This window comes from Protopterus annectens, chromosome 8.part0 (assembly GCF_019279795.1).
Source record: "Protopterus annectens isolate FY-2018-M chromosome 8.part0, PAN1.0, whole genome shotgun sequence".
In the NCBI taxonomy this organism is placed as follows: Eukaryota; Metazoa; Chordata; order Ceratodontiformes; family Protopteridae; genus Protopterus; species Protopterus annectens.
In genome coordinates, this window is record NC_056741.1 from 1256128355 (window position 1) to 1256141909 (window position 13555).

The window sequence follows — 13555 nt, forward strand, 5'->3', positions numbered from 1 at the left end:
CTATTTTACTGTGAAGCTTTTCTCCCCGGGCCTCCACTGAAAACAGGCTCATTATGGCCCAGTGGACTTCCTTGGTTAACAAACTGCAAATAAATAAATAAATAAATAAATAAATAAATAAATAGTGTAATACATACATCTAGATCAAGAATTTGGAACTACACTCCTGGAACCACTGCTACAGGCACTGCTTCTGCAGTGCAAACTCTGTCTGACTGCAAAGATCACAAGTAAATGGAAAAATAATGCAAACAAAACAGTCCTCAAAAAGTGCCAAGGATAGCACCACATTGCAGATGCTTTGTAGTTGTACACTTTGAAACAGTTGGGTCTCTGTTTCTGCACTTTCCTCTTTTCAAGGTGACCACTGGTCTCCAGTGGGAGTGGGTGGGGGATAAACCAAACCTTTATGCTGATGGGATGAAGACAGCAGACAGGCTTATGGTGTAATTGCCATTAAGGGAGTCAGGAATACTTAGTAGAAAATGTGCACTCTAAATAACCAAATACAGCTATTGGATTAATTATACACCATGGTATTCAACAGTAAATGAAAAAAATGAAAGAACTTTTTTAAGAATAAATGATATTTATTTTATTTGGAATATAACAATGTACAGTACATAAAAAAGCATGTTTTCTTGGCTTTATTTACAAAATTCAAGGTAATGTACAAAAGTATATGGCTACATATTCCTCCCCCCAAAAAATGGAAGTTAATAAAAAAGTTAGATTAGTGCTTGCTGCTCTCAAAGTCAGATATTAAGCAACGTGCCAAAGACTTATCAATGAGAATGTAAATCTGATGTGTCACAGGCATACAGTATACAGAAAACAATTGTGGTTTGTACATTTACCATTCTGAATATAACCTGTTGATAAGGTATTCATGTAAATCAGTGCATAATGGTTAAAACAAGTATTGAAGAAAACTTTCTTTACACAAAGAACCTGATCATTCTAAAATGTATTTTAATGTATAATACCTGTGGTATAAAACCCTTAGGGGATATTTTTCCAGGTCACAGCCAGAAATCGACAACATCTGGCAAAGGTTACCCTACCCCATATTGTTTAATATTTGTACCCTCTGAAACTTTAAGACATAAGCTTCCCTTTAAACATTACATTCAGTTTTGTAAAATCCATTTATCATTTCAAACTAGTTTTCAAAGCATATACATTATTTTATTATATGTATACTGTAATATGGGTTTCCCACACCCTCTAGATTTGGCACTAACAACCCCCTAGTCATAACAAGTTGCAGAAGACTTTTAACATGGCTGAACAAACAGTATTTGGCTCAGCTAAGCAGACAGATATCTCACGGGCTATGTCTACAGAATGTTCAACAAACTTCACTACATGTACATTACCAGTGAGGGACTGTAAACCGGGCATGAAGGACATCTGATTAAACTATCAAGGGAGTCAAATTGGTGCGAACTATAGTGAATAGATTCAGCTGAAAATCTATGACACACATCATCTAACTGCTTTTCAGGAATCACAGCAACACAGGAACCATGTGATCAGTGGGCAATGACCGAGCATGTAATAATAACTTGCTGCTGCATATAACGTAAGTGTACTTATCAAAAATTGTGCAAGATTAAGTATTTAGCATATCCAACATACTTTAGCTTTATAAATTAGGTAACAAGGTAAGCTATTAGTGCATATAATGTGGGCAAAGGAATGCATTAAACTAAATTATTATATGTGGGACTTGTATAAAATGGTATCATAGGTAGTTAACTAGGCTTGCAGTGCAGGAGACCAGTGAGGAGTCCAGCCCAAATTCCCAATTGCCCCAAAGCACTGCCTAGTTAAGTGACATGCAAGGAAACACAGTAGGTAAATGAAGGCTGAGGGAATCAGAGACTGTACCTCAGGAACCACAGCTCACAGCCTTAACCCTATGCATCAACTGACAACTACATTTAAGCATCAGACTGAAAAGCATAGAGCATGTGGTGGATATTTCAGACAGTACATATAAGAATTGCAAGATGGAGGTAAAAAAACTCTGCTGTGAGCATTCTTGGTAAGGAAAAGAGGTCTAGTGTTAATTATCCTATAGTATGTAAACATAACAAACTCACAACACATTATTTTAAAATTTAGACTTGCAAAGCATTTTCACATTTTTTGACAGTGTTTGTACTCAGACTGAAGAAATAACTTTACTGAATGGCAGAATATACTTACTGCTATAGGTGATATACATTGTGATGGTGAAGACAGAGGGTATTTTGAACAAGTATTGGGCAGCAAGGTGCTTACTTAAAAAACTATGGAGCAGAAGAAAGTGTCAGGGTTTTCATAGCAGTGGTTCAAAAACTACAGTGCTTAATTGCAACATACATACATAGAAGCCCGTTAGAACGTGGTAGGCCCATGAAAAAAAAAAAAAAAAAAAAATTACTCCATGTTAGATTATCTGACCAAATGATTTCTGTCTAACAGGCAGATGAACACATTTGTCTTTCCTCCCAGTATCAGACTGGGGTTTTGTGTTCTCTTTAGACTCGAAAGTCTGACCAGATAAACCTAAGAAGAACTGCCCTTCTCAAGTACCAGATGTGCAGTACAGTCTGAAAGTCCCCTTCCGTTCTATGACTGTTCACTGCTGCAAGCGCTATTGGTTCCATGTGAAGGTCCCTGAGTTTACTGTTTTTGTCTGCAGGTTCTACACAGTCTGGCATGTTCTTCATGAAATGCATGGTGCCACATACAGACACTGCTAGTTCACTATGTTTCTGTACCATCCTTTCCTCACATGTGCAATGTGTTCCTTCACTCACTATTTCCAGTACAGAAACAATCACTGCTTTTCCTGAGGTTTAATGTTCATGGCTAAATGTAGCTCTTCTGCTGTTTTTCCTAAAAGATTTTGCACATCGCATACAAAGCGGTAGACATAGCGTTTGCCTCCTGTCTTGTGAATGATGTTCTTGTGATAGTAATACCTCAGGGCACGGCTAAGCTTCTCATAGTTCATCTTGGGTTTATTTTTGCGCCTTCCCCAGTGTTTTGCCACCTAAAGAAAGATGCAGAAAAAAATGGATAAGTTTAGTAACAAAAGATATATGAAATGAGAAAACCATTACAGTATCTTAGCAGATAAACCATATTTTGCCACCCATCTGATAAGAAATGGACTGAAAATAGAGCAAATGAACAAAAAAAATATGTGGCTTTGGTTGGGAGTGCCTTCTTTGTGGAGTCTGCATGTCCTCCCCACGGTCGAGTGGGCGTTCGAAAGACATGTGTTGAATGGGCGTGCCTTCGTTGAAGGTTGGGCGTCGGGCTGGCAACTCGACACCATAAAATACAACTGCCAATCATTAGTGGACCGGAGTTCCACTGTGGCGACCCCTAACCGGGAAAAGCCAAAAGACAAACAAACAACATATCAGTATAATATAAACCAGGATTGCTGTATGACATGGACATAGCTGGATATGATGAGGAAAGCTTTATCCAGCATAATTAGGGTCCAACCAGTCTAGCCTCTGCAAAGTCGACAACATTAAAATAATGATATTCAGTTCTTAGTGATGTCACTTTGTGGATTTCTATCGTGACTGAAAACACAAAATATTGAAACCTAAAATGCTGAAAATTTATTTAATGCAGAGAGCTAAGCCCCTTGCGCCCCCACACCACCTGTAGGGAAATGGTAAGTTCCTATTTTCAGTATTTTGCGTTTTCAATACTTTGAGTTTCAATATTTTGAGTTTTCAATTAAATAAATGGAACCATCTTTGTGCCCCTCATAACTACAAACAGTCCTAGTAATGAACTATGCATTTAAAACATGCTATCTGTAATGACTGAGAAAATAAAAGGCTTGGATCACAGATGTAACAAACACTAGCTAGTTAAAATACTTACTCATTACATCAAGAATCTGACACAGTCTGTTATTTTTTTTATTAGAAAATAAACTGAAAAAAAGTCTGTCTTCAAGTAACAAAAGGTTAAGTTTCCCTATAGTGGATGTTGCTGATTATCATACTGAAAAACAAAGCTTAGCAAAGTAGAGTTTAATAAAAATCACAATGTGTTTCACGTGTATAGGCGTGGGTGGGGGGTTACTTCCCCACACCCTTCCAACTAATTGCAATCAGCTCCAACCTTGCTTTACCTCAGTTGAAAGTTATATTCCCCTTTCACTGAATGTCAACTAGCTTTGTTGAATGAAATGGCATTCAGCAAAATCCACATTGCAAGAATAATATATGCCATTGTAAAAGAATCATAGCTAAGCAGTTTCTATATACATCTGTACTGAAAAATTAAGAAACACGGCAGAAAGGCTGCTAAATGAAATAAACTGATGAAACACATAGCTTTTTAAATGAGTGTGTATAAGGACACATTTCATTGTTTTCAGTATCTGACTTGAACTGCAGTTTACACTATAGCAACTTCAACTCCCAGTTGCTGTTGTAAACCCCTTTAAAACAGAAATTATTGAGAATGATTTTAAATCACTTAGTCCAGTAATACTAGTTTATCGTAGAGATACATTTTTGAAATTACTGTTTTGAATAGGCCCACGTTATAATTACAGTAATATATCTGTTGGAAGTAATAAGAAAAACTTCATGGGAAGAAGTGATATAATCACATAGCCAGAGATAAAACAGGAGATGGCATTTGGCTTCTTTACCAAACTGTATTACAGAAACTGACAAGCACATCAAAAATGGAATGTACATTAAATATGAATACATATAATTTTTAAAAGAAAGCATAATGCAAACACAATAAATGCTAGCTTTGAGACATTGCACATCATCAGACATTGCAAACAATAAAAATACCATTTAAATACAACCTCAATAAAATTACTTGATCATGTTTCCCTTTAATTGTGATAACTCACAGCCTATTAATAACTGCATTATGTCAGGAAAGAAATATGCAAAGGCAGACTACAATTTTTTTCTTATCGATAGGTATGGTTTCAGAGATAGAATGCCATTAAGACCATATCCCTCAATGCTATTAAGTTTTATCTGCCATTTCACTTTTCACAGCAAAAGTTATTTTTTTTAAATACACCCAAACACTTTCTTCCAATACCTGCAACACTGAAAACTCCAAATCAATCTCATAACTGGTGCTTGCTTTATATTTAAATAAAGCAGTAGTAACGGTATTTTTCTGTAAACCATATACATGCTGTTTAACAGAAATGCTAGATTCCTCAGTTGTCTTTAAGCATAAGCATCTAAATATTGCTACATAAACCACTTACATGTTTTACTGTCCTCATACTTATAAAGAAAGTGCTTTTCTCCAATTTCAGGGTGCAGGAAATAATTGCTTTTAATATATGTATCTATGAAAAATACAATGCAAACATGGACAATGCATACACAGACAATTTCCTGTTAAAATCAATTGTTCAAACAGTATTTATTTTCAAACAACTCTAAAATTGTTTTAATGAGTGCCAGTTTTTTAGCGGAAAGTACCCACTTCTTAATACCTCTGTCACCCTGTCAGCGTGAATATACCCATGGCTTATAACTGGCAGAATATCCTCAGTAAAGGATTCAAACAATTTAATTAAGCCAATACCACTGGAATTGAACAGACATGCAAATTCATTGAAGGATAAATAAATACATGCATAGGTTGTTACTCTGGTGGTAACCATAATTTACCGTTAAGCTAAAAATAATATTCACCTTCAAAACAAACATTTTATGACACAGAATAAATTCAGACAGAGAAAGAATGGCATTTATTAAGGCTGTTAGGATAATGTGAAATTCCAGGGTCTATATTATATCATCGAACGCTTAAAAAAGCGAACGATGAATAATCAACCCCATGTAAGCGAAAGCTTACAATCTCGAAAGCTCAGAACAAAAAAAAAGAAAGAAAAAAAAGAAAAAAAATTGAAAGAATACATAAAGTGGGAGGCTTCACCCCCTCACCCCCCCAACTTAAATATACCAACTCCGAGATCGCACTACAGTGCCAAAAACGGCAAAGTAATGGAAGCGGCCAAGCAAATTCTTTCCCTGGGAAAGAATTCGCTTAAAAGCTGCTTCGCTATTTTGCCTTTTCATTGTTTTAAGTTCGACCAAGACGCATTCGATAGAATGCATCTTCAGTCATCTAATAGGAACCAAAATTCCAGGAATTAGCTCATAACATGGTCATTTACAGTCAGTGAAGCTCAGAAGCTTCCCTTTTACAAAGTTCATAGCTATTAAAACATGTTGTACTTCAAAACTAATCAAGCTTTCCACAATAAATGTGATCTGTCATGGAAGCAGTTTGTATCATCAGGAATACTTTGAATGTTGCACAAGTGAATGAAGCACTGTATGCTAAAGTTACTCATTTTATAGATCAGCGGTATCTCCTATTTAATTTAAAATGACTTGGTGATTGTTGAAGAATTTACTGCTAGACTACAGTAAAAAGCCAACAACTAAGGAAGTTATTTCCAGAGTATCTAAGTGGGAATTCAAATGTGCTTTACCATTCGCAAATATCACTGAGTGCACTGAAAAGGGGGTTCCTTGTAACTTTGATAGTTTGACAACAAACTAGCAAGTAAGTTCCTGTGTTATAAATAATTCACTGCTTAATTACAGTTAGTCTTTGAATTAGAAAGAACTGCTTGAATATAAGCACTATTTGAGCACCAATTTAGCAGGTGGTTATCCATGTATGCATTGTAACTTTTACTATAATTTCCCGAAGACACAGTATTTTGAGTCTGTATAAAACAGCAGTTGTATAATTTAAGGAAAGACCGTATTATTAATACTTTATTCAAACACAAAGTGAGTGCCAATTATAAGGTCGATTTCAAGTTGACACTGCTGCAGGTGTACAAGCAAAATGTTTGTGGGGGGGGGGGATTTTAAAAACAAATTTTACCATGTAAAACTAAACCGCAGATAAAACTGGCCGTGAGAAGAATGGTCTAAATGACAATATTTTTGAGGCCATGCTATTTAAAGAAAGGATAATTAATTTACATGCATAGTTCACCAATGTATATATATTTGTTTTGGACTCTTTGCCTCTGCTGTCAGTTGATCATTAGCCCCCAGCCCTCCTGCTGTCCCCCTACAGGCCATTGGCCTATTCATTCTCCATCACCAGCATGAGGGTTGACCTGGAGGGGCCACCATTTAGACAGCCATTGGGGTAGCTTGAGATTTCCTACTTTTATGCCCTGACTCCCACAGCATTTGGTCAAGTGCCAGTGAGGGATGTGCAACAGGCTGACAGTGTATCATGCTGCCCCACTTCCACATTTGGCATCCCCTCCAAGTAGCCTTGTCTCTCTCCTCAAAGTCTGAGTGGTGGTCACTCCATTCTCCACCAGGGAGAATATACCACCTACTGTGCTCTCGAGTGCATGCTACCCTTGAGAGGTGAAAGGGCCATACCCTTCACACAACTCTGCCCCTGGCTGTCTCCTTTAGGGCCGGGGCCACTAACTGAACCCTGGTCACCTGGGTAGCAGTCAGGGCTCCTATACCACGGAGTCAAGCTGCATGTACTTATATTTAATGTTTCATATTTATTATTTTAACAAAAAGTTTACTTGTTCTGGCACTGGAAGTGTACATTTGTTTTCCTTTAGCCTCTGTACCTAACCTCCGTCCTGCCACACCTAAGTTTTGCTTTATAGTGTACATTAAAGTGTACACTGAAATCAAAGATTAAATTATCCCTGGAGAATTCTGAAGCAGCTGGAAGATAATAGGCAACATTTACTTTAGTAAGAACATAGCTTTCACACGTGACAGGTAAACTGTCCCATGATGTTGTATTTACTACAGATCTTGCAGATACTTGTCTCTGTGACAGAAAAGGCAACCTGCAGAAGTGTACACACAGCTGAAATATAACAAAATATTTGCCAAACAATGGAAATAGAGACAAATTTATTGATTACCAAATGAAAACATGGTTTATCCGCGGTGGTGGTGCTGCGGTAGCGTTGTCGCCTCACAGCAAGACGTTGTCCCGTTCGATTCTCAGCCAGAGCGTCTTCTGTGGAGACATGCGTGAATGGGTGTACCTTCGTTGAAGGTTGTGCGTTAGGGCCGGCAACTCAGCACGTACAAATCAACTGCCAATTATTAGCAGACCGGAGTTCCGCTGTGGCGACCCCTAACCGGGAAAAGCCGAAAGACACAACAACAACAACCAAATGAATACATGGTTTACTTGGTTCTGTTTTCCACTTACAACAAACTGTTTTTACAAACTTCTTTCTGTTTCTGCTTAGTATAGCTCAACCCATAAACTTCACTTAGGGTTTGAAGGTGTGTTTCTGTCGTCATCTGTTTACTGTTTTTAAAATATTAAACTAACAAGATGCTGCTATGTAGTGGGATTTCTCAATAAAGAATAAACATCTACATGGAAAACTATAAGTAACAAAACATGAATCAGAAGTGAGACTGCAGTATAGGTAGGCAATTTGGTTAAGTGGAAGCACTTTCTTACCTCATTGGGATCTGACAGTTTAAATTCCCAACCATTCCCTGTCCAGCTGATGAAAGATTGGCATGTTTTATCAAGTAAAAGCTCCAAAAGAAACTGCCACAGTTGGATGGGACCAGTACCTGTAAAACGAAGAGATAAAAGTAACATGTTATAACATCAGTACATTTATTTATGAAGAGATTCTGTTAAAATCAGCACCTATTTGTTCTGATACAGTAAGGCTGCATGCACTCTATTCATTTTACCATAATACAGTAAAGTATGACTTATAAATGTTGGCCAGTGACTGATCATATAAAATTGAAGTACAGTATTCTGAAAATGTACATTCTGTATGAGCTACAGCAGCTATTTGATTTTAGTAGTTTGAGACTGGTGAAGAGACTTCACAAGTTTTCTCTATATAGTTCAGAAAATGAATCATCACAACTTGCTTACTTAAAATATACTAGTGATTGAAAGATAGTACCACCTTCCATCAGGTTGCTGAATTCAATCAAAGATACAGAGCATCAGGTCATAGACTTGTATTATGTATGTATGTATATATATATATATATATATATATATATATGTGTGTGTGTGTGTGTGTATGTGTGTGTAAGTGTAAATATCTGTGGCCATTTCTCATACGCACACACACACACACACACACACACACACACACACACACACACTGTACAAGAACAAAGGAGATATCCACAACTCTATGCAATTCAAAAGTATCAGACTCCTGTCAGACTGCTGGAGAGGGTGATTGATAAACAAATATGCATACATAGAAAGTAAGATGGGAGATGAGCAGCTGCAATTCAGATTATGATATAGTACAAATTGAATTGATGTTTGCAGTAAGATAGATGCAACAGAAGTTGGAGATGATGAAAGAGCCCACATGACATTCCTAGACTTACAGACAAGTTTCTAAGAAAGCTCATTTCTGTAGCCTTTGATAGCTTGAAGCCCCAGGAACATTGACAGAATTATTGTAAGCTATGCACAAAGACCCAATGAGATGACTGCAAACAGTGTTTAGATGCAGGGAATAGTTCCCAGAGGAAGTGTGTGTGCATCTGGGTTCAGCTTTGAGCTTACTGGTCAGAGGGAACAGATCAACAAAGCTGCTGTATGCACATAATGAAAAGGAAAGGAACTAGAGGGGGTGACAACTCTATCTATTCAGGATGTGCGAGTAGTTACTGCTTTGCTTGATCTAACCTTGAATAATAATTTATATTTTTCGAGGGAGAGTACTACCATCAAATTTCAGGAGTTGCAATGGGTGCAGCATTGGGAGAAAAAAAGACAGTTTTCATCCCCCATTTACTTTCATTGACATATGCCTACTACAGGTTCCTTGTTGATGTACTTATATTGTGGAAAGATAGTATAGAACAATGGTCATTTTTTTTAAATCAGTGGCAGAATTCTACACCTTTTCTGAAGTTCACCTATTCTATTAGTATTGAAAGTATTAACTACCTTGATATCTTATTGGATCATAGTAAGTTACTAGGCTAATGGGCTGAGGGGGGAGGTGCAGTGAAGCAATTTATATCATCCCGTAAGAGGTTATAATCTGTTTTGGAAAAGTTTTTAGTTTAGTTGCTACTGGTGGGGGGTCAGGTGTGATAATTACTTCAAATGAGACTGATTTGTGGTCAGATCTCACCAGGGAAGACCTCACAGTGGGGGTGCTACAGTGATCCTCCATACTGGTAAGCACCAGATCCAGGATGTTGGCACCACTTGTGGGGGTGTCAACCAGCTGGTCCAGGTCATTGGAGTTAACAAAGTTGAGGAACCTTTGGGCAAGTGAGTTTGAGCAAGAGTAATTTACCCAGTCAATGGATGGGTAGTTAAAGTTGCCCAAAGACATGGTTTTCAGATGTATCTTGATAGACTCTAGGATCCAAATAGGCAGAGTGGGTGTCCTGATTCATGGAGGAGGTCCTGTAGCTGGCAATGACTTGAACAGGTGTCGTACAAAACAGTTAATTGCACCTGAAGTATCTCCAGGGAATCATACTGTTTAACTTTAATGAATATTGATACGCTGCTTTCTTTAGTTTTCATGCCTTCAGTTTGTGGTCTGAACGTGTGGAAGGAGGTGTAACCCGGTATGGCTGGGGTGCTCTCCATGACTACACAAATGTCTGCGTCTTCCAAGGTCAGGACTGCTTCCAGTGAGTGCAGTTTCATATTAAACTCCTAGCATTTAGCAGCATAACCTTGAGGTTGTTTTTAGATGGAGTTTTTATGTCGGGAAGTTTGTCCTTGAGACACTGCCTAAAAATGGCACGATGGGGGTGGCAAAAGTCTTGGCCAGTAGCTGAAATCCTAGGGGTGACAGATGAAGACCATTTCTGGCAAAGCATCAAGGTCTGTCGATCATGTCACCCAATGGCGGCTTATCCCATTGGACTGCAGCCCCCCCCAGCAAGAAACAAGAAAGAAAAATAAGGAACATTTTTAAAAACTAAAATATAATTATTTCTAAGTTGGCTGCTTACTTAGTTGCGAGTCCGACTGACTCGCAAGTCCCGGAACTCGAACTGTGCATGCTCACCGAGTTCCGGGTTTAAAAAAAAAATGTTTCTGTAAATCTGGACTGCCATAAAAGTAGTCCAGATTAAGGAGCGAAGGCATCAGTCTGATGCCCAGAAGTCTATGCAGACTGTAACCGCACAGAAGTGGAAGGGGCTCAGACTGCCACGTCCGCAGTCACATAAGTGACATGGATGGGCTGAATCGCTACTGATTGGTTCTTGCTCACTTCCTGGGCTTTTTGTGCTGGGAAAAGAGTGAGAAACAATTAGCAGCAGACAGTTAACTTGTTTAGTTTGCAGCAGCATTACAGAAATCATTCATCCTAACTTTGTTCGATCGGACACAGATAGTGAAAAGCTCTAAGCTGAGCTGACAGCTGACTGAGACTGACTTACATATGATATTTTTACTCTTTCCTTGGTGATATGTACCTTGCATGCAATGCAAGTACTAAAAACTGTATATCTCTACTGGATTGATAAATGATGTGTAAAATTATTCACTGTAAGGATAGATAACTATGCTGCACCTGTAAAATAGCCATTTTGTATATTTCAGTTTCTTGTTTTATAAAAGTACAAAAAGGTCAGCACTTTTTCAGCACAGCCTGAGTTGCAGATTAATTTTATGATACTTTGTGTATCTTATAGACTTTCAGTTAAAAATGAGTTAATCAAACACACTTCTTAGCATCTAAAGGGCATTTTACCTTCAGGAATTTTAAAGTACTTGTGTAACTGCATAAACTCATTATATATATAAATCTGTAGTTGGGATAAACTAGCTTATTAATTATGGATAGCATTGATTGTGTAGCATGGTGGTGCAGCAGAAAACACTGTTGCTTCACAGCAAGAGGTTCTCTGGTTCAATTTCTCAGTTGGGATGCCTAATCTACAGAGTCTGCATGTCCTTCCTTTGGTTTCCTCCAGGTGCTCCAGTTTCCAGTCACATTCCAAAGCCATCTAGTAGATGGACTGGGCACTCTTAGTTGGTCATAGGTATGAGTGTGTGGTATGACAGACCAGCTGTGGCTCTAGATGATTCTTACTGTTGAAGTGACACCCCGACCCCATGTGTAAAAATGGGAAAAGGAGTTATGGATGGATAAAATTTTATATTCTGAAACCATTTTCACACCTTCACATCTTCAGTTAAACTTTATTTTACCTACTTACAAGTAATACACATTTCACACAATATGGATCAATAACCAGGACAATACAGCTTCCATTTTTTTCATAAGGAATTTGTATTGTTCTTGTTTCATTATCTACTGGGGTTCATGTAACTAAGAATTTTGAATTAAAGCTGAGTAGCCTTACAGTTGTTTCATATTTTCCTTAACAAGTTGTCTTCTAAAACTGTAAAGTATTTAAAGATCATTGTTATATGCTTGTTGTTGTTGCTGTACTCACATATATAAACCTATTTAAACTGGGTAATGTAATAGTATGCCAGGCATATCAGATCTTCAAGGTAGTCACAGAGTCACCTTTATAAGCTAAGTAATCTTATACTGGATCTTACATCACCTTAGAGCTTTAGTGTCCTTGCTGAAAAAAAAAATTAATAGTAAAAGAGCAGATACAGGAGGCTTGTCAAAAAGGTTTTCAACGATTATATTACCACTGTTTAGTCTGCAATGACTAAATTAAATAAATGGGGATCCCTGTGGTGTTGATTCACAGATATCATGAAGTGAACATTTTATGCATTTTCCAGAGATCTGGAAACTTGGTGTGCCGAACAAGCAATGCTTGGCCTTCCCTCCTTATTTATTGCATTTTGGGTAGTTTTCCTTACCTACAACAATACAACAGACTGTTTTACTACTTCTGAGTCTCACTCCTCCACCTTTAAATTGAAAAACAAAATACTATTGATCTGCCACCTCCAGACAGTTGAATATGACCTTGTGATATTTTTAATTTGCATGTCATTATGAAAGGAAGGAAGTATGGATTTGGATTTGTGATCTCTGTGAAATGGGATGCTCATTTTGGCAGTAAATGATAGAAATGTTTTTAGTGTACGATGATCACTGTGAGCAAACAAGTAAGTGTGCCTTGCACAGTTAGCTCTATCTCCTCTTGCTTTCCATGTTCTGGGTTTCAGTGATGTCCATAAATTTTAAACCGAAAAGGCAGAACTGGAATGTATACCCTCTGAACCGTCCAGTGCTGGAACAAATTATGCATTGCCTTATAGATGTGCCTGTATACTTGCATTAAATGTTTTTTTTTTTTTTTTTTTACATTCTCCTTGAATACTATCACATCCATATGAATTGGACCTAATTTAAATGAAGACTTGTTGGCTGAGGAACAATTCTGCTGGAAAAAAAAAATAACTGTGTCTTAGGAAAATTAAGTGACATGCTATGCTACTTAGCAGGTGTTTTATATATATATATATATATATATATATATATATATATATACATATATATACACACACACACACACACACACACACACACACACACACACACACA

At 37.5% G+C, this 13555-nt stretch overlaps 1 protein-coding gene across 1 annotated transcript in view; it reads right to left on the reverse strand.

The window, feature by feature from the left end:
• Positions 1-569: 569 nt before the first annotated feature.
• Positions 570-13555, reverse strand: part of LOC122809343 (protein c-ets-1-B-like) — a 29112-nt gene continuing 16126 nt past the window's right edge. Inside the window, exons 7-8 of the mRNA XM_044080750.1 lie at positions 8509-8627; positions 570-3046 (exon numbers count right to left, since the gene is read on the reverse strand). Of these exons, the coding sequence (XP_043936685.1) occupies positions 2831-3046; positions 8509-8627 (335 nt within the window). The 3' untranslated portion in view covers positions 570-2830. The remainder of the gene's footprint in view (positions 3047-8508; positions 8628-13555) is intronic.